This window comes from Gastrolobium bilobum, unplaced genomic scaffold, assembly GCF_033153095.1.
Source record: "Gastrolobium bilobum isolate Gb01-03AN ecotype WA unplaced genomic scaffold, APGP_CSIRO_Gbil_v1 utg13468, whole genome shotgun sequence".
NCBI lineage: Eukaryota > Viridiplantae > Streptophyta > Magnoliopsida > Fabales > Fabaceae > Gastrolobium > Gastrolobium bilobum.
Genome location: NW_026898617.1, coordinates 391241 through 414781, shown reverse-complemented (window position 1 = coordinate 414781; position 23541 = coordinate 391241). Strand labels below are relative to the sequence as shown.

The 23541-nt window shown below is 35.6% G+C and overlaps 5 protein-coding genes and 1 non-coding gene across 7 annotated transcripts; 2 read left to right on the top strand and 4 right to left on the bottom strand.

The window, feature by feature from the left end:
- Positions 1 to 791: 791 nt before the first annotated feature.
- On the bottom strand, positions 792 to 2580 carry LOC133317699 (pentatricopeptide repeat-containing protein At1g08070, chloroplastic-like). Its single transcript, XM_061519578.1, has one exon. The coding sequence runs from the start codon at positions 2572 to 2574 to the stop codon at positions 1009 to 1011; it is 1566 nt and encodes a 521-aa protein (XP_061375562.1). The 5' UTR covers positions 2575 to 2580; the 3' UTR covers positions 792 to 1008.
- Positions 2581 to 2608: 28 nt separating this feature from the next.
- On the top strand, positions 2609 to 9495 carry LOC133317700 (uncharacterized). Of its 2 annotated transcripts, XM_061519579.1 has the most exons (12): positions 2612 to 2736; positions 2995 to 3068; positions 3164 to 3257; positions 3626 to 3675; positions 4738 to 4787; positions 5708 to 5816; positions 6607 to 6667; positions 6976 to 7028; positions 7397 to 7489; positions 8165 to 8228; positions 8579 to 8686; positions 8926 to 9495. In XM_061519579.1, the coding sequence occupies exons 2-12, from the start codon at positions 3042 to 3044 to the stop codon at positions 9159 to 9161; spliced, it is 945 nt and encodes a 314-aa protein (XP_061375563.1). In that variant the 5' UTR covers positions 2612 to 2736; positions 2995 to 3041; the 3' UTR covers positions 9162 to 9495. The 2 variants fall into 2 exon arrangements, with proteins under 2 accessions (XP_061375564.1, XP_061375563.1); XM_061519580.1 differs by lacking the exon at positions 4738 to 4787 and having other exon boundaries at positions 2609 to 2736; positions 5748 to 5816.
- Positions 9496 to 10810: 1315 nt separating this feature from the next.
- Positions 10811 to 11164, bottom strand: LOC133317709 (uncharacterized). The gene has a single exon (XM_061519588.1). The coding sequence runs from the start codon at positions 11162 to 11164 to the stop codon at positions 10811 to 10813; it is 354 nt and encodes a 117-aa protein (XP_061375572.1).
- A 2709-nt stretch (positions 11165 to 13873) lies between these two features.
- TRNAV-UAC (transfer RNA valine (anticodon UAC)) lies at positions 13874 to 13946 on the bottom strand. Its single transcript has one exon. It is a non-coding gene; the product is annotated as a tRNA-Val (tRNA).
- Positions 13947 to 14719: 773 nt separating this feature from the next.
- Positions 14720 to 17539, top strand: LOC133317687 (pentatricopeptide repeat-containing protein At4g21705, mitochondrial). Its single transcript, XM_061519559.1, has 2 exons — positions 14720 to 14959; positions 15844 to 17539. Exons 1-2 carry the CDS (start codon positions 14720 to 14722, stop codon positions 17080 to 17082), a joined length of 1479 nt encoding a protein of 492 aa, XP_061375543.1. The 3' UTR covers positions 17083 to 17539.
- A 698-nt stretch (positions 17540 to 18237) lies between these two features.
- On the bottom strand, positions 18238 to 19528 carry LOC133317688 (stress-related protein-like). Its single transcript, XM_061519560.1, has 2 exons — positions 19405 to 19528; positions 18238 to 19295 (listed from the first exon to the last, which is right to left on the bottom strand). The coding sequence occupies exons 1-2, from the start codon at positions 19438 to 19440 to the stop codon at positions 18690 to 18692; spliced, it is 642 nt and encodes a 213-aa protein (XP_061375544.1). The 5' UTR covers positions 19441 to 19528; the 3' UTR covers positions 18238 to 18689.
- Positions 19529 to 23541: the final 4013 nt, after the last annotated feature.

The window sequence follows — 23541 nt, the reverse complement described above, 5'->3', positions numbered from 1 at the left end:
TTCCTTGCTGATTCTACTTCAAGAAATGCACCTCAACATTAACCCCTGCACTGCATTTTAAAGATATATTTGCCTCCACCCTCCCCCCCAAAATATATATCACATATATGGGCTCCGAACATAACCAAGATTGAACACAAGCAGACACATTTTCAGAAAGGCAAAGGTAGAAAATCGGATAACACTGAAAAGTGCCAGAGTTTTAACAAGAAAAAAGAAATACATAAAGCATTAAACATCGAAGGAAAGAAGTGCCTCCCAGCTTACACAGCTTGCAACAGTAAAAAGAGTCTACATATATTTTACTTTCAACTCAACTAACTTTGACAACTGCAGTAGACAATCAGGAATTTCATCCCTGATATTTCACCCTATCTAACCAATCACTTGAAAAACCAAATTGCAAGACAATCAACCACAGAAAAGTCTGTCATGTGAAATATAGACACAAGTGCCGACAATATCCTAATACTCAATTTTTGATAAAAGCAAAATGACCTTTAACTTTTTCCAAATAAAAAATATCCAACAGGAAACTAGTTTTCATCCATCCATTCATGTCCTAACGGATTTTGAAGAGATGGCAACAGTGTGTTTAATTCCTGTCTCAATTAACTGTTATTAAACAAAATATTGCACTCCCTTGTTTTTTTAATAGACAATGCCACAAAATGTAGAAAATAACCATGTACAAGTTTTTTTGTGTGCTGGAAAACCATGTACAAGTTTTAGACAGTACAATAAAAGAGAAAACTTATAGAATATCATTCTCATCGAGTCTATGTGTTGAATTTACACTATACTTTTGTCATTGGATTGCGATGCTTGCAGCCAACCACACACAAAGAAAGACTTAAAGAGTCTTGAACATGAATGGAATAAATCACATATTGAGTCCACGTGTGAACAGAGAAATGTGAAGACAGGTCAGTTTCACCCTTTAGAGGTTGTATCGTGGTTTGGTAGCATTACACAGTTCACAACACCATTGATCCTCCCTTAGGCCTACTAGGCAACACATAAATTTGAATCCAATCTGTTGGTGGACATGTCAAGCTCAATCCAGCTACATCCTGCTAGCTTCCTTAAACCAACGCCTCTCATTGTATTACGAACCTTGTTAGCATCATCCCATCGTTCAGAACTTGCATACAGATTAGATAATAAAGCAAGAGTACCAATCCCAACATTTTTGTTATTGACATGTCCCCTGATCCATTCGGACATGTTCTCATTACCATGAATTTTGCAGGCTTGAAGAAGAGCTCCCCAAATAGGCCCCTCAGCTTCAACAGGCATGCCTCTAAGGAAAGCCTCTGCTTCCTCAAATAGACCAGCTCGTCCGTACATGTCAATCATGCAACCGTAGTGTCGCATTTGAGGTGCAATGCAATAAGTATCTCTCATGGCTTTGAAGAACATGATTCCTTCATTGACCAGACCTGCATGGCTGCATGCAGACAATAGTCCAATAAAGGTTACATCATCCGGTGGAACCCCTTGAATCAACATGTGTGAAAAGATCTGCACTGCTTGCTTGCCGTGGCCATTCATAGCTAGGCCACAAATAACAGTACCCCAAGTGATAACATCCTTATGCACAAGCATGTTGAAAATCCTAAACCCCATCTGCATATCTCCACACTTAGCATACATGTTAAGCAAGGCATTTCCAATATTGCCATCAAGCACAAGGTCACATCTTGTGTCAATGTAGGAGTGCACCCACTGCCCCAAACTCAAAGCACCCATGGATGCACACGCTGATAGCACAGTGACAACAGTTGCCTCATTAGGCTCAGCTTCTCCTTCAAGCACCATTCTTTTAAACACAGCAATAGCCTCTTCACAATGCCCTCCTTGAGCATAGGCCATCACCAACGTAGTCCAAGAAATCACATCCCTTTTAGACATTTTCACAAACAGGTTCTCTGCATTCACCAAAGACCCACACTTTGCATACAAGTCCAGCACAGCATTATCAAAAATAACATTCCCATCAATCATTGACTTCAACCCATAAGCATGAACGGCCTTGCCAAATCCAAGAGCTTTGAGACCAGAACAAGCAGACAATGCACTAACAAGAGTAGCTGCATTGGGCTTCACATCCATCGCCGAAAATTTCCTGATGGCTTCTGCTTCAAAGCCACACTTGGAGAGACCCGAAACCATTGATGTCCATGAAACAACATCAGGGGAGGGAATGGATTCAAACACGCGCGAGGCCGAAACGACGTCGTTGCCCACGTGGCAGTAGAAGTGGAGCAACGAGTTCTGGATGAAGAGGTCCACGTAGTGACCAGATTTGATGAGATGCGCGTGGATCTCAAGGCCCTTGGAACGCGCGTGAAGGGAAGAACAGGCTTTGAGGGCGTGGGTGAAGGTGTAGTGATTATGGGAGAAAGGGTGTGAAAGCATTTGGTTGTAGAGAAAGAAAGCATCTTGTGAGTTTTTTAGGAGTCCCAGTAATGGGTTTAACAATTGGGGGTTAGGGTTTTTGATGAGCTGATTTTGAGCGTGTATCACTATCACATTCAGATTCACAGGCTTCATTTGCTCCAACCCAGACATGTCAATATGGGTTATAAAACAAACCGGGTGTTTTGACGGGTTGACCCGGTTACTGTCACAAAACCCTTTTGAACTCTTTATTATTTTGCTGTACAAGTAAACGAGTGAGTTGTGAGTCTTGTGACAGCGTTGGTCATTGGGTCGTTCAGTTCAGGACAAAAGGTGCGTTGTTTTCTTTTTAATATTGGGATATTATTACTGTGAAATTCTATGGCTTTGTGGAGTTGATGATAGGTGATGGAAGTTGTATTCAAATATGGGGGTCAAAAACCTTTAGTCATATGCATGGTTGAAAGGAGTGTTATGTTTGTGTTTGTGTTAATATGCACACCAGATGTTTGAGGAATGGCCCAAACAAATACCTTTTGTTTTTACGAACTTCTTCCCAATTTAATTTTTTGTGTCTATTGTTGCTGTTAGGGATTTTGTTTTCAGAGTTTGTGGCTGGGCAAGTTAAGCTATAAACCATGGGCAAAGCTTCAAGGGATAAGAGGGTATGGTTGATTTATCTCTCAGTGTGTTTTTCATTTCCTTCTTTCTTCATCTTTTTGAGGGGGTCGCCTTCATGTTTGGCTAAATTGATTTTCAGGATATCTATTACCGGAAAGCAAAAGAAGAAGGTTGGCGTGCTCGAAGTGCCTTTAAACTCCTTCAGATAGATGAGGAATTCAACATTTTTGAAGGTGCTTGCCTTCTCCATGAAACCCCGTGTTTATTTGTTTGGGTTTGTGGATTTTTTTTAGCAGAGATATTACTGCCCTCTGTCCGGAATTTGAGTGTAATAATGTGATTGGAACATTAGCTGTGAACCCAGCAAAGATAAATTGAAAGAGCATCTACAAATAGCCTACAATCCTTTTGCATTTCACTTCAGTTATACAAAGCTTTTGCATTTATTTAATGTCTTAGAAATAATAAAAAGTTCTTATCAAGCATTTTGTTCTTGCGTGCACAGAACAACATGCAGATATGCGTGCATATATAACAAAGAATGTGCACAAATTCAAATTCTTGCCCTCAGCTTTGAGATAAATTTTTTTCTTATTTGCAGGAGTGAAACGTGTTGTAGATTTATGTGCTGCCCCAGGTAGCTGGAGTCAGGTACTAGTGATGAAATTCTCACTGACCTGGCATATTAATTGTTAACAAATAAACAGGCATTTCAAAATGTATTTCAATTTTTACACAATCATTCTCATATGCTTTAGCTTCTCAAAAGCACCTGAATTTTTTTAATTTTTTTTTAATTTTTACCAAGCACAAAAAAACATGTCTATTTTTGTTGAAAAGCACTACAATAAGAAACCATAGTTCCAATGAGGGGTGGCTCAACTTGTAGGATTAAACATAATTGACACAAAGGTCTTGGTTTTGGTTCCATCTGGTGAGATCCTTCATTGGTAAGTCATCTATGAGCTACCACTGAGGCTTGAAGTATGCTGATGCTCTGACCTTAGAATGGGATAAACCCCCTACTCCTAAACTTTTCTTTAAAAAAAGAAAGAAAAAAAAGAAAAAAGAAAAAAGAACCCTTAGTGTTCCCTTGTGCTGTGATTTTAGTTCATGATTTGGTTTTTGTCTACTGCTTTATTATTCTATAACCATCGTAACATATAATTTACGTTAAGGCAGGATTTGAATTCAAACTTGATGTTTGTTTGAATACATAATTACATGATATCTGTCGTGTCAAATGTCAACAAACATTTGATCTTGTTGCACTATCAACTATGATAGTATTATAGTAATAGATTTTAGTCTTCTTTTTTCCCCTCAAAGATCTCTGATTTCATTTATAAAAAATACAGTCACAAATTTTTTACCCCAACTAAGAAGATAAAGGGGGGAAGAATGCCGAATGCAACCAGAAAAGGCAGTTTTACCAGACACTGCTTATTTATTGGCAAGAGCATTTGCAGACCTGGGTACATGATGCGCTACCCAGCAAAAAAGATTTGTTATTTTGCCAAAAAAATTAACATAAGAACGGTAACCCAGGTCCATCTTGGACATGGAGATAAATTATCAATTCTAGAACAATGATACAAGATATCCAAGTTACTACCATACATTAAGAGGAGGGAAAAAAAGGCAAGACCATGCCTTCACAGATCTCTCATTTGGTAGCCATCTTGATGACTGTATAATAATTCTTATATGCAGGTTTTGAGTCGTAAACTATATCTCCCAGCCAAGCTTGCACCTGACACAAAGTAAGTTGACTTTCTTTGTAAGTTCCCTGCTTTGATAAGGATTTCCTTGATGTTGAGGTCTCACATCCTGTAAATGCATGCTGGGACTTCGATTTAAATTAAGCTGCATTAAACTTAAATTTACCTTTTTTTTGTCATAGTTATGTACAATAGGTTACTTTTTTAATTATAAAAGATGAATTTCATTAAGACAAAGAGAAGAAAATAACGAAGAGTTTGAAGGATTAGGGATCCTCCTTAACATAACAAACAAGAGAAAAATGACAAGAAAGAAAAACAAAAAAGAAAATATCAATGAAAAAAACTGCCCTGGTATGTGTTATGCATGGTGCAAAGTCAGAATTAGTTCCTCTCCTGTTCTTACAAATTACAATGTTTTGATGCTGTTTCTTTATGAATTCATTGCTTGTTATTTTTGGTGAATTGTGTGTACCCTAGGTCTTTGGGCCAATTTTTTATGATTAGCTTTAATGGTTTTAGTAGAAGTAAAGAAGCCAAATTTTGGTGGCAATGTGCAATGTATGCTACACTTTGGCGCACTTGGTTGAAGTGCAACTTTCGTAATTTTAAGGAGGTTCCATTGGATCAGCAGCTGATTAGGGATAAGATTAAGCATTTGGCTTCTATTTGGTATAAAGTATATGGTCTTTGTAAGTGGATTTCCCTTACAGATAGATATATAGAGGGATTGGGTAGCTCTACTTCATTGATTTCTGAATTTTTTTTCTTTATCGTCTGTGTTGTCTTTTTACATTAAGAAGGATACCTTATTCTCCAAACTCTTTGTAATTATTTTCTCTCTGTCTTTATAAATTTCTTCTTCTATAGAAAAATATTGTGTTAATGAATCACTTTCTTGCTGAATCTCTCTTGTCTCTATCAATATCATCTTCAATTTCTTGCTGAATCATGTTGTGCAGGGATGAAAATCTTCCTCTTATTGTAGCTATTGATTTGCAGCCAATGGCTCCAATAGAAGGTGTTATCCAGGTGCAGGGTGATATAACTAATGCGCGGACTGCTGAAGTGGTATATACAGCCGTATTACCTTAATTCTTTTCATAGATATCTTTATTTTATTTGGAGGACAAGTTGAGTTTGGTGCACATATGTGTATGCATTATGAGTTTTATTTAATATATAATTTTTCCTATATCATTTGAATTTCAACTGTGTTTGCTGCTTTCAATTGGTATCCTTTAGTTGTTTCATTTTTTTGGCCAATTTTACTAGCTTCACGTTTGAGAGAGAGAGGGAGAGAGAACCGAAAAAATAATGAAAAGACATAGTGTGGTCTTATGTTCCATCATTACAAAATAAACTCAATTCACTTTGGACATGCACAATTATGTCTATTGATGTTCTTAAAATGATCCTTTTCTGCTGGACTCTATGCTTTGTTGGAACTCGGAAGAATCATGTAGGACTTGTGGTAGGAAGCTATAGAATTTGTTGTAAAGTAGTTATAGAATCAGTTAGGCAGTTATGGTTGGTAGAGTAGGGGCTTAGCTTAAATAAGCAGAAGGGGTAGAAGGGAGGGGGAATCAGATTTGTTAGTTTGGGAAAATAGAGTCGTGGCTCAGTTTTGAAAGGGGAAACGCTTGAAAGAAGAACTCTTTCCTTTTCTTTGTTTGTATTTCAGTAATCATTTATAGAATTGTTCCTTTTTTCGCTGCATCTTCCATACGTTTTGTCTGTTCTTATGTGCAGGTTCGTAACAACTTGCTTTTTAGAAGCTGCTTTATCCCATCAATTTAATTGTCTTGAACGACTATTTACTAAAGTTTGTGAACCTGTTTTTTTGTATTGTTCTATTCAGGTCATTAGGCATTTTGATGGTTGCAAGGCTGACCTGGTCGTGTGTGATGGTGCTCCTGATGGTACTGAAAATGCGCAATTTTAACTCCGTATCTATTGATACGTAATATTCATGTTTACAGAAGTGCTATTTCACACATAAAATTTCACGAAAAGCTACAAATGATGTGACATTGTTTGTTTTAGCCTAAACTTCAATGGGACCCGCAACGATTACCCTCAACCTATTTCATGGGACCCACAAGAATCAATTTATCTCATTAGTTCCTCCATGTCATTTGTAACACATTATTCGAAAAAAAATCTCTATTATTTAGCATTTTCCTTATTATTATTTGTAGTTTAAGAAAGCTCGTTATATTTTTTGCAGTTACGGGGCTTCATGACATGGATGAATTTGTTCAATCCCAACTCATACTTGCAGTAAGTACTGAACTTCTGTCCTTTTATTATTTTATTTGTGCTTTTTATCTTTTAGGTTTGCCATCTTGATATTACATTTTCACCTTATCCTTATCTCGAGTTGAGGATTGGAAAAAAAAAAATTGAAGGGTATAAGTGATCACTCCTTTATCTATTCCTCTTTACCTTCTTGCCAGACAAGGATGCATTGGATTTTGCTGCTTATTTTAAATTAATCGAATCTCATTTCTAATGAGCACATACTAATGCACAGTATATGATGTATTTCAAATGGGTTATTCCTTGATTTGCTAGGAGTTTCATGATTTTGTCTGGTTATCTTGTGGGATTTTTGTTGCAGATTGATGCTAACTTGATACTCTTTGCAGGGATTAACAATTGTTACTCATGTACTTAAGGAAGGAGGGAAGTTTATTGCAAAGATATTTAGAGGAAAAGACACAAGCCTTCTATATTGTCAGGTATTTGAAGTTTCACCTTACCATTAAGATTTTAGGAAGTGGAAACTAACGCATAGCTTGACATTAGCTTAAGTATGTTTTGCTTTTATCTCTTGCAGTCGTCCACTTTTTAGTTAGCTTTCGCAACAGCTGTAGAAAAGTGACAATAGATGGTCGTCTCCGGGAATTATGGTTAACAATGAACCAGAGTTTCAAACCTTTGAAAATAATGGAAATAATCCAAATACCACAAAGACTTATGACTTTGAAAGTTAGATCATCATAATTTCATAAAAATGCAGAGATGCTAACAAAATAGTTGTTCTTTCCCCTTACCATTAAGCCACTTTTTTTTTAAAAAAAAAAACTTTGAAAGAAAAAGGAAAATCATTGAGTTACTTTCTTGAGAAATAAAAGGAGTGCACCTACATAAGTTAAAGATAATTTTTTTTTTATCTGACCGTTACTTATAGCATGGCTTTTGTTTGGTGACTGTATCTAAAATTTTAGTTGTACTTGTGAAATGTTGTGAAGTTCTACTTTCAGCTAAAATCTCATAACATAATAAGGGGAAAGTGGTAAAAGTGTATCGTTGTCTTTGAAAATGCACTGGTCTTCTTTCATTGCTCAGTTTTTGTGAATTTAAATTTATTCTATAATACTAGAATCATCATTACATATTCTGTTTTTTTGCAGCTAAAATTATTTTTTCCTGTAGTGACTTTTGCAAAACCAAGAAGCAGCCGAAATTCCAGCATAGGTAAGAATTTTATATTCCCACTTTCTTACTATTTTTTGATATGCGGACTTTTCCAGCTCTTTATAGTTTCTTTATGATTTTTTTTGGGGGATTTGCCATTGCTTATGAATTGTTAGTCATGCCATTCATTATATTTGACAGAAGCTTATCTATTTATCTAACAAAAGTACATGAACTTTGGATATACCACTTGTTAAATTTAGATGCAGCCCCTGTGCTTCTAAAACCTCGCAATTACAGGTGTCTAAGCTAGTTTTGATCTCACTGACTAGGCCAAGGAGGCGGTTTATAATGGTAGGAAGATGGGTTTATACTATTTTTTGCTAATTCTAAATGTTTCATCCCTGCAGAGGCATTTGCAGTTTGTGAAAACTATAAGCCTCCTGAAGGATTCAATCCCAAAGATCTTCATCGCCTTCTTGAGAAGGTTGGAAGTCCCTCGGGGGTAGATGATACAGGTATATGTATGTCCTTACTGCTTATAGCAAATCTTATGAGCAATCATAGAATATAAACAAATTCAGCTTCTAAAATATATTCCTGAATCCATTATACTTAATCATCATGACCCCGAGAAATACTTTTTTTAGTTTTTTATTTTCTGACTGAATTTCATTGTATCATGTACACTTATTTTCGTGGGCTTTGGTCTCTCAACCATTATCATGTTGCTACATTAATGCATATGGGTTTGCAGATTGTCGTAGTGGGTGGTTGGATGGCCCTAATAAGGTGTATATCCCATTTCTAGCTTGTGGGGACCTAAGTGGTTATGATTCTGATCGTTCGTATCCACTACCTAAAGTTGATGGGGGAACATATCAGAGCTTGGATCCTGTACAGCCCCCTATTGCACCCCCTTACAAGAGAGCTCTGGAGTTAAAAAAGGCCTCCAGTCAAGGATCCCGCGAACTTGAAAAATTGGATTCTTGATCGTGCTATGCAGTGTTCATTCATAATGTCATTTCAAACTTTGTTTTTTACTTACCATGATATGATTTGTGCATTGACAATTATTAGCGTACGTGTGAACTTTACCCGTTTTCTTTTCTCTTGTCGCGTCTTTGCCTGCCTGGCGAGTCTTTTTTGTCACAATCTTTTAAATGAATACAAATTATTTTATAGATAAACCATTCAAGCTTATAACTGTTCCCCTGGATGATGTTAGACTGTTTTCTTTCGACAAAAACGAGGCAAAAAGACAAGAAAAATAAGGTGTCACTAGGAAACTGTTGTTGGGTCAATTCTTTTGTGCTGTTTTTCATAGGGGTTCGGAACCATTGCACCTGGTCTAGGCCTGTGTGCAGGGAGCAATTTTTGCATTATGACTTGTAATGCATATAAGTTGGATTGCTTGGCAATATGGGAAGAATTTCTTGTGCTTTGGTCAAAGGATTGTTGAAAGTGAATATGGCTGACAGTAGCTTTCAGAATGTGGGACATAAGAGAAGAGGCATGGGAAGCAGAAACTCCTGTCTTGTCTATGAGCTGTTCGGGTATAGCCATAGAGTGATGAATTGTAAATACTAAACAGGTATCCTGAGTGGTTAAATTCATGTATGGTCCACCACCCATTTAGGTTGCTGGTGCCTTAATTGCTGTTCGTCAAGCAATGTTTTCAACAATTATTTCATTTAGAGATGGTTTTAGACCAATTATTTAAACAGACAATTAGCTCATTCTTTCAATTGAATGTATCCATTACAAGAAAAAAATATTTTTTTAAAAATAAAATTATGAGGGATATATATGCCTAATTAATTAAATCTAAAAAATAGATTAAAAAATTAGAAAGAAAACATGCATAATTAATTCAAAGAAACTAAAATTAATTTTTTAAGAAAAAAAAGTTAAGAATGACACGTGTTGTTATTTAAGGAAAAGCAAACTAAAAGATTAAATTATTTTGAAGATAGAGTATTTGAATTTAATATATAAAAACTTAGATTTTGGAAAAATTAATTTGATAATATAAATAGTTTGAAATTTGGGAAAGCAAAATCAAAATTTGAAAGTAATTATTTTGAGAGTATAAACAAATAAAGTTTGAAAAGAAAGAAAAAAATTTAAGGTAAAAAGGAAATTTTGAAAGTGAATAATAATTTGAGAGATTATAAAACTCACGAAAACAAAGTATTAATCACATATCTTAAAGAGAGAAAATAAAATAAAATAAAGCATTATATAATCATGACTAGTCTATTTTTATGTATTAAGAGTGGATTTGAGAAGATTAATGGAGAAGCTTATCCACTTTTTTTAGAGGAAAGTATGAAAAAATTATTTGTAGATAACATTATGGGCAAAAAAAGAGAGAATGGAAACAGTTGGAGGACAGTAATCAAACTGGGAGACTACTACAGTCTGCAATTCAAACTATGATTTGAGCCAACGTTTTATGAGTATCTCTACTCAAACTCCATTGCTTTGAAGTGGCATGGTGCACAAAGCACTAACCTCTATTTTCTACTAACTAACATTTAAATTGAAATCAATAAAGCATACCCCTTTTTCTTTAATATACATCTCTTGCAAGCAAGCAACCTTAATAACTTTCCCAACCATAATTTGCAGGGACAAAATCAACTTGGTCTCTCCCTTGAGGAAGAAGAATGTAAGAACTCAATGCAATCTTCTACAGCTTTAGCACGATATGAATCAGTGAGGTCTGATAATGAACGTGACCTGACCAAAGTGGATGAAGAAACCTTCCTGCATGATCTCCTTCTCATAGAAACAACTCTTACTGAACTTGCTACCTTTGCTCCAAGCCTTATTAGGAATCTCACAGGTGACAAAATAGGGTCTTTGAAAGTCCAAGGTCCAATGATCCTCTTCCTGTTTCCTAATACTCTTCCCCCACCATGATTGAGAAAGATGGTTGGTTTCTCATTGACATCAGGACTAAAGCATACTCTTCTGCTTTCTCTCAACATTTGAACAAAAACAATATGAAAATTCCAATTGCACAAAAAGCTTACTAGTTCAATTTTCCTTTATGTATGACAGAGAAGGAGTAGCAGTAAGAGGATATAGACAAATGGAAAGAAGGTATAGCAGGATCAAATAATATTTGGTATATATAATAGGATCAAAGTAAAATCCTTAAGAGAGTGATGTTTGGAGAACATTTACAGACATAGGTGCATGAGAATAAGCAAGCTTCACGTCAGTGCTTGAGTACGGAGGCCTATCATTATTGAGCTGATTGAGAGGCTAAGTGTGAAGTGTGAACAGATGAAATATTGAGTGACAATATATCAGAGATTAAAAAGAGATAAAAAGGGGTCTTGGTCAAAAGACAAAATGGTGGAGCCATGAAGACTCGAGAGGAAGACAAGAATGAAACTGTTAAGGTTAACCAAATAATTGTAGCTTAGTTGGCGTCAGGAAACTAAGCAATTGGAGATAAGAACATATGTTCGAATTTTTTCAGCACTGATCTTTGGGAGAGATTTAAAACTTTAATTTCAGGACTCGTCCTGAATCAAACTAGTCTCAAAAGCCATGAACCGATTGGAATATCTAAGAAAAAAAAACGAAGAAAAAGAAACTGTTAAGGTTAATATAAAGAGGTAACAGAGACAGAGAGGGGAGAGAATCGATGGATACTCTTCTAGTCAGCATTGCTTTTGAGCTGGTATTGCAGGGCCTACACCTGCTTTTTTATGTCTCTTTGTCTTTGGTTCTGTTTCTGAAATCTGAAATTTAGATACCACTGCCCCCGCATGTTGTGCAATGAGAGAAAGAGAGAGGAGGGAATATGTTTGAATATGGGGTTGGCGTAAAAATTAGGGAATTGGTTAATCATCTTTTTCATGTGCCTTTTTTTATGCTACTTGTTATAGCTAAAGAAAAATGTGCCTCCATCATGGCCTCTCTGCAGTTTTATTTCCTAGGTCATACTTTTTGACCTGTTGGATACACTCATATTCTGTCAGAGCTCGACGTTGGGTTGTGTTGTCTTACATACATGCATGTCATATAAATGAAACAAAATGAAAAATATTTTCGGTACTACATACACGGATCATTTGATATATTCTTTATCAAATATGAAAAAAATAACACATTTAAATTATCTTATCTTTATGATTATTTCCTTTCATATCATTTTTTTCCCTTTTTTACAAGAGTAATTACTCTCGTTGCATAAAGAATATGCTTAACAAAACGAAGTAATGAAAATTTTCTTTGATTTATTATAAATTCATCTATTAGAGATGTTTTTGTAGGGATAACTCGGACATTACATGTCTGAGCTAAATATATGCTTTAAATTAGCAAGTACAAAGATATAGTGGCTTTAGTTTTGTATTTCCCTAGCTGGTTTGCTGTATCACGTAAATCCTAAAGCCTCTAAAAATGTAGAACATAATTTTGAAGATATGTACATAGAAGTCACCATTGAGTGTCATTATTCTAGAATCTAGATGACATTGGGAGGTAGTATTTGCGATACTTTTTTCTCATCCTTAACTGTGATTCTTCGGTAATACATAACAACATCCTATGTTTCTTTATACACTGAAGCAGATTGTTGGAGTATGTAACCACTGGTCCTCGGTTTTCAAACTTGATTTCTCAGAGGCACTACTAGTCCTGATCAAGCAGCTACCTTCAAAGGTTGTGGCTAATTTATAAGCTACAGTTTGTCATATAATTTCAAGAAACTCATTAAATTATTCACCCATGATTGATGTTAGCAATTTAGTACATTCACTCAAATTTCAAAGATGAAGTAATTGATTAGTTCTCAAGAGAAACGAAAACATTAAATGAAAATCGAAGTTAAATTTCTCTCTTTCATTCTACAAATTCAGGTTCTGGAACAGTTGAATGGTTTTGTTGATTTTTAAGGTTAATATAGAGAGGTAGCAGATATAAAGAGAGCAGGGTTGCTTTTGAGCAAGTATTGCAGGGCCTACACCTGCTTTTTTAATATATATATATATATATATATAGGGGCAGGATATTCTTACACCGGTGTAACAGTTAGAAGTCTTACGCTCAATCTTGACCATTGATCCACTTGTATTCAATGGCTCACATTACTAAAAAAATTTAACCGTTAGATATAAATGGAATCAACGGATAAGATTGAGAATGTAACTTACACTGGTGTAAAATGATCCTGACCCATATATATATATATATATATATATATATATATATTTGAAAGAGAGAGGAGAAAGAAATATATTTGAATACGGGGTTGGCGTGAAAATTAGGGAATTGGATAATCATCTTTTTCTTGTTCCTTTTTTTCTCTGTTACTTGGTATAGCAGGAAAATCTTAGAGAAAATGTGCCTCCATTATGGCCTCTCTGCAGTTTTATATCCCATATTATACTTCATGACCTGTTGTATCCACTCATATTCTGTCAGAGCTCCATGTTTGGTTGTGGTATCTTACAAGACAAACATGTCATGTAGAGATCAGATGATGTTTCATTGAATTATTATAAATTCATCTATAAAGAAAATGTTTCTATTGAGTATTGATGGTAAAGAATTATTTTGAAAATGACCACATTCCATAGATAGGTATCCATTTCGAGTAGCATTCTAGCTTTTCAGCTTTACAGACATAAAGGTAAGCGAAAATAAAAATACATCCCCTTAATTACAAACATTAAAAGAAGTGTTGCTGCCCAGGATCGAACTGGAGACCTTCAGTGTGTAAGACTGACGTGATAACCACTACACCACAGCAACGTTACATTTTGTAATTGAAAATGTGAATTCCAATATAAAATATTTCCGAGCATAATAGTGCATCTTAGCAACAAGAAAAAATCCTCGCGTTGGGAGAACAGGAATCATTGTCTACTGCTTATGGGAAAATGATTTATGGGTAATAGTTTTTTCATGTAGTAAAAGATAAGTATTATTCTTACTGACTCATTTATGTACGTGGGGTCCACTTTTAAAGGAAGAGAAAAATAAAATAAAATGAGACTCATTTTGAATTTGTGTATATAGAAGATAGATTATATCTTATGTAACATAAAAATAATAAATCCCATGATTTATACTTCAAAACCTAGAATCATTGTCTTCCACAAAGACAAATTTTGTACTTCCTCTCACTATTATTTTGTGCTTCATTTCTGCTTTCTCTCTTTATCATTATGTCTTTGCAGCAGAAATAATAATTTCTACTTTTGAAGCATAAATAATGATGTATGCTTTTGAAGCAGAAATTATTGTCTCTTAATAATATACACGTTTTTGATTTTTATCTCTAAAAAGTATTTTATTTTTGTTTTATATTAAAATATTTTTGAAAATAACTTTTAAAATAAATTCTATCGAAATTAAAACCGAACCATCCCTTAATACCACAAAAATTTGGCCCAATAAGCCCAAACCTTGAGGCCCGTTGCGTGACAGTGACAGGAACTGTGACTGAGGCATCCTATTGATCTTCGTCGTTTTGTGGAGAGTGAAAGGAAACCCTATCGTAAGTCGTAAGCACAGGCATAGACATGGAGTGGAAGCTCCTTCGCAGCATTAGCATTAGCAGTAGCAGTAGCAGGTCATACTACACGAGCAAGAACAAGAAACCGAGCCTCTACTCCAAAATCAGCCCCCTTGGAAATCCCACCACAAGCGTCGTACCCGAACTCGACGATTGGGTATATAAGGGGAACAAGGTCTGTGTTGGCGAGCTTCAACGCATCATTCGAGATCTTCGCAAACGCAGTAGGTTCACCCAAGCCCTCCAGGTTCTTCAAATCTTTCCCTGCTTCTAAATTTGAGGTCGACCTTTTGCCTAAACTGATAATTGGAAATGGAAACTAATAATTGAATGCGTGGAATGGGTTGATTAATATGTATTACATTCTCATGATCTTAGTTTCACGTTCTATGAATTGATGGCTCTTGGATTAATAGTTGCTTTCATCTCAGTATAATGTCTCTATTTACAAAGATACATTCGTTTTAGAAGTTTGCAACAACGTGATCACCATAACTTGTAGAACTCTGATTAATTGAAAAGTTGTGAATAGTTGCGTGAAAACTTATGAACGCAACTGCTTCATTGTTCGAACATTGTACTGATGGTGTACATAAGATGTGTCTCATGGAGGGTGAGGTATGTTGATATAGATGGTGTCCATAGTGGCAATGGTAGAGACCAAGCACTAGTGAAGCTTCCCATGGTGCACAAGGGGGGTGTGTGTATGGCAAGGATGGCTCTACCAAGGAGGCAGAGTAACAGTAAAGTGTGGGGAAGAAGATCCCCCCTCCATGTGTGAAGGGGGTATTTAGAGAGGAGAGCCCTCTCTAGCATGGGGACAAGACATGCTGCCCACTGTCAGTGTACAGGGGCAGCTGTGCAGGGAAGGGGAAAGCCCTAGTGGTGAGCCTCTATGGCTTGTCATGGGTGCCCTCTAGAAGGTTCTAGATATGGGCTTTAAGAGATTGGGCCCATCTGGTGGGTCTAAGGTAAGTAGTATCCAGAACAAACATGATTTGCAACTGTTTAAAAATAAGATGTATGTTAGACTGGAAAAGCTTGATGTGAATACACCGTGTTCGGGCTTATTGGAACGATTCATTGTTTATTTGTTTTTATCGCTTATGTAATGTTTATTAATGGCTGCAGGTATCTGAGTGGATGAATAAGAATGGTGTGTGCATATTTTCTCCAACTGAACATGCAGTGCATTTGGATCTGATTGGCAAGGTTCATGGATTTCCTTCTGCAGAACGCTATTTTAGTAGCTTGAAGGATGAACACAAAATTGAGAAGACATACGGTGCTCTCTTGAATTGCTATGTTCGTCAGCGCCAAACTGATAAGTCCCTCTCCCATTTGCAGAAAATGGAGGGGTTGGGTTTTGCTACGTCACCTCTAAGTTACAATGACATTATGTGCTTGTACACAAATATTGGACAGCATCAGAAGGTTCCTGGTGTGCTAGCTTTGATGGAAAAAAACCAAGTTTTGCCTGACAACTTCAGTTACAGAATCTGTATAAATTCTTTTGGTGTGAGATCTGACATTGATGGAATGGAAAGAATATTGAAAGAGATGGAGAGTCAACCACACATTGTAATGGACTGGAACACTTATTCTGTCGTTGCTAATTTCTATATAAAAGCAGAACTTACAAGTGAGGCAATTGATGCTCTAAAGAAATGTGAGGAGAGGCTAGATAATAAAGATGGCCAGGGTTACAATCATCTTATCTCTCTTTATGCCCGTCTGAGAAAAAAGAATGAGGTTGTAAGGCTATGGGAACTGGAGAAAAGTGTTTGCAAAAGGTGCATAAACAGGGATTTCACGATCATGTTAGAATCTCTGGTAAAGCTTGGGGAGCTCATTGAAGCTGAGAAAATACTGCTCGAATGGGAATCCTCCGGCAATTGTTATGATTTTGGAATCCCACATATCGTAATCATTGGGTACTCACAAAAAGGTTTGCATGAGAAAGCAGAATCCATGCTTGAAGATTTACGAAAGAAGGGAAAGGCTACCACCCCAAACTGTTGGATTGTAGTGGCAGGTGGATACCTGTATAAGGGTGAGATGGAGAAAGCATTAAGGTGCTTGAAAACAGCCCTCTCTTTCTGTGTGGAAAATAAAGGAGAGAAGCCTAACCCCAAGGTGATTGCAGGACTATTGAGTTGGATTAGCAATAAGGGCAGTATTGAAGATGCAGAAGTTTTGGTGAGCTTATTAAGAAATATTGTCCCAGTAAATAGACGAATGTATCATGCCCTAATGAAGTCTTATGTACGAGGTGGTAAAGAAGTGGATGGGCTTTTGGACAGCATGAAAAAAGACAGCATTGATGAAAACGAAGAAACTAGGGAAATTGTTAAAATGAGGAAGGCATAAATTTGGAAACGTACTTTCACATTATATTCTTCTGCGGCTGAATCATCGTGTGAAGGTTTTAATTTGCCTTCAGAGTCTAGATTAATGATGACATTACATAAAGGAAGTATCAAAATGTAGCAACACACTTGCATTAATAAAGAAACTCTCAAGATCCCTTTCCTTTGGTGACCTGTTTTTAAGCTGGTTTGCGTGAGACTGATAGCACCTACAGTCCTTCATCAGTTTATGTTAGTGAAAGAAGCATTAGTGGAATCTGATGGATTGAAGTGGCCTAACCTTGGCCCTTAATCGTTGTTCAAGAGAATCCAAACCTCTTATCCCTCCTCATCTACCACCATCAGATAGTTAGAAAAAATTAAATTAAATTCATAATTATTAATGTAAACTCACGTTTTGTTTTTTAATGAACTCTTTATGTAATTTCGGTAGAAAGCTTCATTTTTCCAGACATTGACCAAGCTATGTTGTGATGACTTACGAAGTATCGACATTTCAAAAAATTTGACATGTCATGTTCGATATTTATCGATATTTTAATACTCGTTACAAAGACTCAAAAAAGGTTTAAAGGTCATGTTGCATTGCATTTTGAGTTTCAATTATTCGATTCATTATATTATGATTATGATTTTATTAAGTTTAATATAAACATTTAGGATATATTATGTTTCTTTGTAAAATTGATGATTATTATAAGTTTAGTTTTATTTTTTTGTTAAATTATCGAATACTAAATATAATATACATTACATAAATTAAAAATATTATATAATATCAAAACATGTTTTAATATATTAAAATTTAACATTTTTTAAAATTAATGTATGAATATGTGTCCTGTGTCAATGCAACATGAGTGATGATGAACTTGTAAACTGACCAAAACATACATGCAGTCCGACCAATATATTGAAGCTCCATTTATACTGGTACGTACAAAATAAAAAAAGTGGGGATTTGGCTTTATTGTCGAAGCCTAACTTCAAATAAAATTATAGCTTAGCTTTACAAAATCTGACCTCTTGCATCTTTTGAGATAAATTTTCTAATCTAATATTTTTATTCAACACAATTGAAATGTTTAAATAGATAAGTTATGACACACAATCATAACCATAACCATAAGATACTATCATCCTATAACTATCTTCCTTAATGTAGTCACCCTAAAAAGGAACAACAAATAATTCATTACAACACTAACGAAAACAAATAACAAATATCAAATAATATTAATTAATAATCCATAACACATTCATATGTAAAAAGAAAAAGCAAGAACGGGTGTATCCTACGGAAATTTTTATTATACATCGGGCCCATCAAATTTTTCATGCTCCTTTTTCTTTTTTTGGTCCTTTTTTTTTTTTGGTAAAAAAAATACTCTTAGATCCCTCTCTTTTTTTATATTTCCCCCTCTATCTTTTTTTTTTTTTTTTCATTTTTGGCCAGAATCACCTTGCTCCGGACCATGAAATAATAGCTCGTATCCTGCACCGACTAACAACACTTTTTTTTTTGTTTAGAAAGTAAAAACCAAAAAATAAATAAATTAGAAAGGAGACAAAACAAACATTGCACGGGGAGGATCTTCAAAATGCAGATCAATTATCATTGAAGACCTTGGCTATCTTCTCAGTAGGCACCAAGGGGAGATACGCAGGAACCCTGTAACCTTTCTCGGCGTAACTAACAACCGCCTCGTTATACTTCTCCGTACAGTACGCCGCCTTGGGCAAGACGGTGTTGGCCACCTGAGGGAACAGAGGCAACTGGTTCAGCCTCCTCCACGCCGACACGGCACATTGCTCCGCCTTGGGTTCGCACTTGGAGTAAACGGTCTTGGCGAAGCCGGAGGCGGCGTCAACTACGCCGGTGCGGCGGACTTCTGAGACGACGGAGCAAGCCTGGGAGGAGACCTTCTTGACATTGCTTGGGACGTGGCGGTCCAACTCAATAACAGACTCGTCAACCTTGCGATCGACGTACTTGAGAAGCTCGACGGGGACAAGGTGGAACTTGTCGTAGACAGGGGCGACGACGGTCTTCACCGCTTCCTCGACGGTATCGACGCCAGGCTTGAGAGGACCGGTGCGTTCCTTGGCGTAACCGTAGAGGATAGCGCAACGCACCAGGGCTTGAATGGTCGCGAATTGCACGAATTCAAGGTACTTGAATTGTTGCTCTTGCTGCTCTTCCTTGTTCTCATCCTTTCAGATCAAATCAATTCAATTCAATTCAATCAAACTAGTACCCTAACAAAATAGATGAAATGATTGAAAAATACCAAAAATAAAAAATAAAATAAAAGTAACGTACCAATTGTTGGGGGTGTGCTTCGGTTTCGGTGGCCATGATCGGAGATTGGTTTGGGAGGTGAGGTTTTAGGTTTAGGATTCAGGTGGAAATTGGGAATGGAATGAGAAAGGGGATTTTAGATATTTATAGAAGGAAAAAATGGCGTCATATGAATCGGCCCGAATTTAGGGTCAATTGATGAATGAAGGGTTCCGCTGAGAAAGCGACGAGTAAACGCGTATCTCGCTTTCCATATCTTTCCTTACTATTATAAACAAAGTGCAATTTTCTTTATTTAACCGCTTTCTTCGATGTTAAGTTTCTATTAGGGTGTGTATGCAGTGGTTCGTATTTTGATAAAAATTGAACGGAATCAATTTTAAATGGTTTGATTTTTAAATTAAATTGATTTTCATTTCTCAAACTGATTTCAAACCGGTTTTAAAACTGGTTTATGGTTTTTAATCGGTCTTGATTTAAAATCGGTTTTAAATTTGTTTTAATTCAAAATTGATTTTCAAATTCAAAACCGATTTTATAATAAATTCAAAATCGGTTTTTGATGAATTGTACTATTTTTATAATTAGTCATTTCTATATCTCAATTATAGGTAGTTGGCCAACTATTTATTGCAAGAATCTTCGTTGTTTTGGAACGCTCCGGACGAAATGATTCTTATAGAAATTGCTTCAAGTTGTTTAGAGAGTGATTGGTAGAAGAACAGTTGAATTATTTTAAATTATAAAAAAATTATTCTTCATTCTCTCAAAATTTATGTTACTAAGAGTTTCATTTGAACTAATAGAGGAATATATTCGTAGGGGTATTTTAAATTTTCAAAAGAATCAAATCAATCCATAACCAAACTGCTCTATATTTTAAAAACAGATTATTTTAAAAAATCGATTTCATATGAAACTGTATTTTATTTTATAAGCTATTTATTTACCAAACCATAAAAATAGTTGGTTATCCATGATTATCCATAACCAAACTGTTCTACAATTAAAGAACAAATAAGTAAATCTGTTATGAGTTGTCCTTTTAATGGCGCTGATTCATCATCTTAAGTGCCTGTTTGGATCGTTTCTTTTTTAAGGTAGAAGCTACTTATAAGTAGGGGTGTAAATGGGTCAGACTGGGTCGCACTTTGACTTTCCTGGCCTAAGGCTACGTAAAAAAATATTCAGCCTATATGGCCTATTGGCCTACTAAAGGCTTTATTTATAGGCCAAGCCTGACTTATTTTTAAAGTTTAGAGACCCTTACATGGCCTACGGGCCTTGTAGGCCTCCCTAGTGATATATTTTTAAAATAATTTAAAAATATTTTTAACAATTTTTAAAATATTCACTTGACATTACAAGTCATTAACGTGTTCATAAATTGCTGCATTTTTTTACACGAGATATAAATTTCACTAGTGAGCATTAAAATTTTTACAATAGTAAAAAAATAACTAATCCAAAATATACTAAGCAAAGTTCCTTTCATGCATGCACTAGTACTTATTGCCACCTAAAATAAATATATTATTTATTTTTTTTTTTAAAATTAAATAGGCCAGCCTACAAGGCTTTAGGCCAGGCTTGATAAAATTGGTCAATGACCTACTTGTTAAAAAGGCTTTCTTATTAGCCTAAGTCTACTCTACTTTTCAACGTAGACCGGGCTAGACCAGACTCAACGTAGGTCGGGCTGTAGGCTAGGCCAGGCCAGCCAGGCCCATTTACACCCCAACTTATAAGCATAAGCTAGGCCAAACAGATTTTGGGAAAAACTCTTATAACGAAAAGTTTTTTTTTTTATAATGAAGAAAAAAACTGAAAACTAAAAGCTCCTAGGAGGAGCTTTTTTTAAGCTCTTATGTATTTTTCTTGAATTGTGTGCTTTTTTTTTAAATAAAGAGTGATAAAGAAAGAGAGAGATAATTTTCTTGAAATATGTGCTTTTAAGTAATTTGCAAGCTAAATTTTTTATGTAATTTCTAAACAGCTTTTAACTTCTTTTTTTTAAGCTCTTTTTTTTAGCTTTAGCTTATAAGTAGCTTCTAGCTTAAAAATAAGAGGATCCAAACAGACTCTAAACATCTTAGAAACGTTAAGCCAATTGATTAATTTCGTTGCCCTTTTCGTTATATTCTTTAAACTTCATCTTTGTCAATTCAAAGCCTTAGTCTTGTCAAGTTGTGAGTTTACCCAGAGGTCTCTATCTGGTTTTTTTTGGGGAAAAAAAGTTGTTCTATTGCATAAGAAGTGCTTTCTTAGGATGCGACCTTTCGATTTATGTGTAATTTTTTTAATAAATATTTTTTGCTTAAGCTGATTAGCTTTTTTTGCAAATTTATTTTTTGAAAGTTCGAGTCAATTGACTAATATAATAGGCATGATAAAAGATAATACTTATTTGTTCTGTAATTGTATAGTAGTTTGGTTATGGATAACCAAATTTTTTTATGATTTGGTAAATAACCAGCTTATAAAATAAAATGCAGTTTCATATGAAATCGGTTCTTTAAAATAACCGATTATTTAAAATGTTGAGCAGTTTGGTTATGGATTGGTTTAGTTCTTTTGGACATTTTGAACACCCCTAAGATTGACAATGGTCGGGTCAACAATAGCACTCGAGATTCATATCCGAGTTGATAGATATAATAAAATAATCCTGTTATGTTTTAAAAAGCTTGAAATTATATCTGAGTTATTAAATAAGCCTAAAAATCTAGGCGAATAAAATTATATTATCAGGAAAAAAAATAATAAAAGTCTTGCTCTAAAAGGCCGGCTAAGATAATACCAGCGTTAAAGCAGTGCAAGTTAGCAAGTAATATAAAGTCATAAAATATTTTTTTAAAAAAAAAGAAGAAGACAAAACCAGGAAGGATCCGTGCAATATTCATTACAACATTAAAAGGCGCTTTAAGGCCCCAAAGAAAAAGAGTGAGAGAAAGAAAGTGTGAGGTCCATGTGAGAAGAAGAAGAGAGAGAAAAAGGTGTCTCATACACTTTTATATGTGTGTAGGAGATAAAATTTAATTTTTTTTTTTTTGGAGTTACCCAACCCTAATTATCTCTTTGAGACGAGTTGGCTCCCTCCGGTATCCCCACGAGTTTCGACTCTTTGAGCCGGCTATGAGACTAATCCGGAGTGCGGGGGAACAGTGATGGCTAAAGACATGAGAAACATTGTCTCCATATTTATATTTATATAAAATGAAAAATTTAATAATACATCACATACATTTTTTTCATCGCAACATCACATACATTTTTAAAGTAATATACAGAATGTGATAAAATTAAAATTATGAATATACATTATGTGACTTTAAAACAAGTATATGAATCTAAATATTTATTAATAAGTATGTACCGTTGGGATCTATAAGCTCACTATGTTTTCTTTAGGGATGAAGTCACTGTGTGGGTTATACCTCTAGCACAGGTAGAGACCAAGCTAGAATTCACTATCCCAAGTATGAATGCTAACAGATGATAATGGGGGGTATGTGTGTACGTGACTCAAGGATTATAGACAGAATAACGATACATAGGATGCCCCTCCTTGTGTGTGGGGGAGGTATTTATAGGGGGATCAGATCCCTGCCCTGTGTGGGTTGGTGAGAGGGGATCAACCCTCCTTGAGATCAGTTGGGGTGGCTGACACTGCTAGAATAACAGTGATGCAGCCTATGCTTCGATGATGTCAGTGTATAACGGTGGGGATTACTATTTACGGTGTCTGGGGCGGTCTCCTAGAGAAATTGGATCCCAAGGTAAGACATTTTGGTGTCTCACATAGGGGGTGCAGCCGCCTTGGAGACAAGACGTATGGGGGGGTTGGTAGGGCTGACGTGGAGGGAGGATAAAAGTTTGGGCTCAGGTCATTGGATTGCATGGGATTCGACCATCCGGAACGAAGTATAAGAAGATGCTATCTGACATTAATTACGATAGATCATAGATCCCTCAAGCCATACGTTGCTCTTATTTTTATGACACTTTGTTTTCACGAAGAGGAGAAAATCATGCATTGTTGGAATGATTCTATCCAGAAGCTTAAGTCGAATATGAAACTAACAAGGCAAAAAAAAAAAAAGTCACTCAGCAAATAAAATAATAATTTTACATACCAAAATTCTTTGGTTGCTGATT

Excerpts from the sequence above, each read along its gene's own strand:
- LOC133317709 (XM_061519588.1), bottom strand. The coding sequence starts at position 11,164 with ATGTTGAGAGAAAGCAGAAGAGTATGCTTTAGTCCTGATGTCAATGAG.
- LOC133317700 (XM_061519579.1), top strand. The coding sequence starts at position 3,042 with ATGGGCAAAGCTTCAAGGGATAAGAGG. Across the intron at positions 3,069-3,163 it reads AAGCTTCAAGGGATAAGAGG|GATATCTATTACCGGAAAGC; the intron begins GTATGGTTGATT and ends ATTGATTTTCAG. Across the intron at positions 7,490-8,164 it reads CAAGCCTTCTATATTGTCAG|CTAAAATTATTTTTTCCTGT; the intron begins GTATTTGAAGTT and ends GTTTTTTTGCAG.
- LOC133317699 (XM_061519578.1), bottom strand. The coding sequence starts at position 2,574 with ATGTCTGGGTTGGAGCAAATGAAGCCTGTGAATCTGAATGTGATAGTG.
- LOC133317687 (XM_061519559.1), top strand. The coding sequence starts at position 14,720 with ATGGAGTGGAAGCTCCTTCGCAGCATTAGCATTAGCAGTAGCAGTAGC. Across the intron at positions 14,960-15,843 it reads GGTTCACCCAAGCCCTCCAG|GTATCTGAGTGGATGAATAA; the intron begins GTTCTTCAAATC and ends TAATGGCTGCAG.
- LOC133317688 (XM_061519560.1), bottom strand. The coding sequence starts at position 19,440 with ATGGCCACCGAAACCGAAGCACACCCCCAACAATTG. Across the intron at positions 19,296-19,404 it reads AAGCACACCCCCAACAATTG|GATGAGAACAAGGAAGAGCA; the intron begins GTACGTTACTTT and ends TTGATCTGAAAG.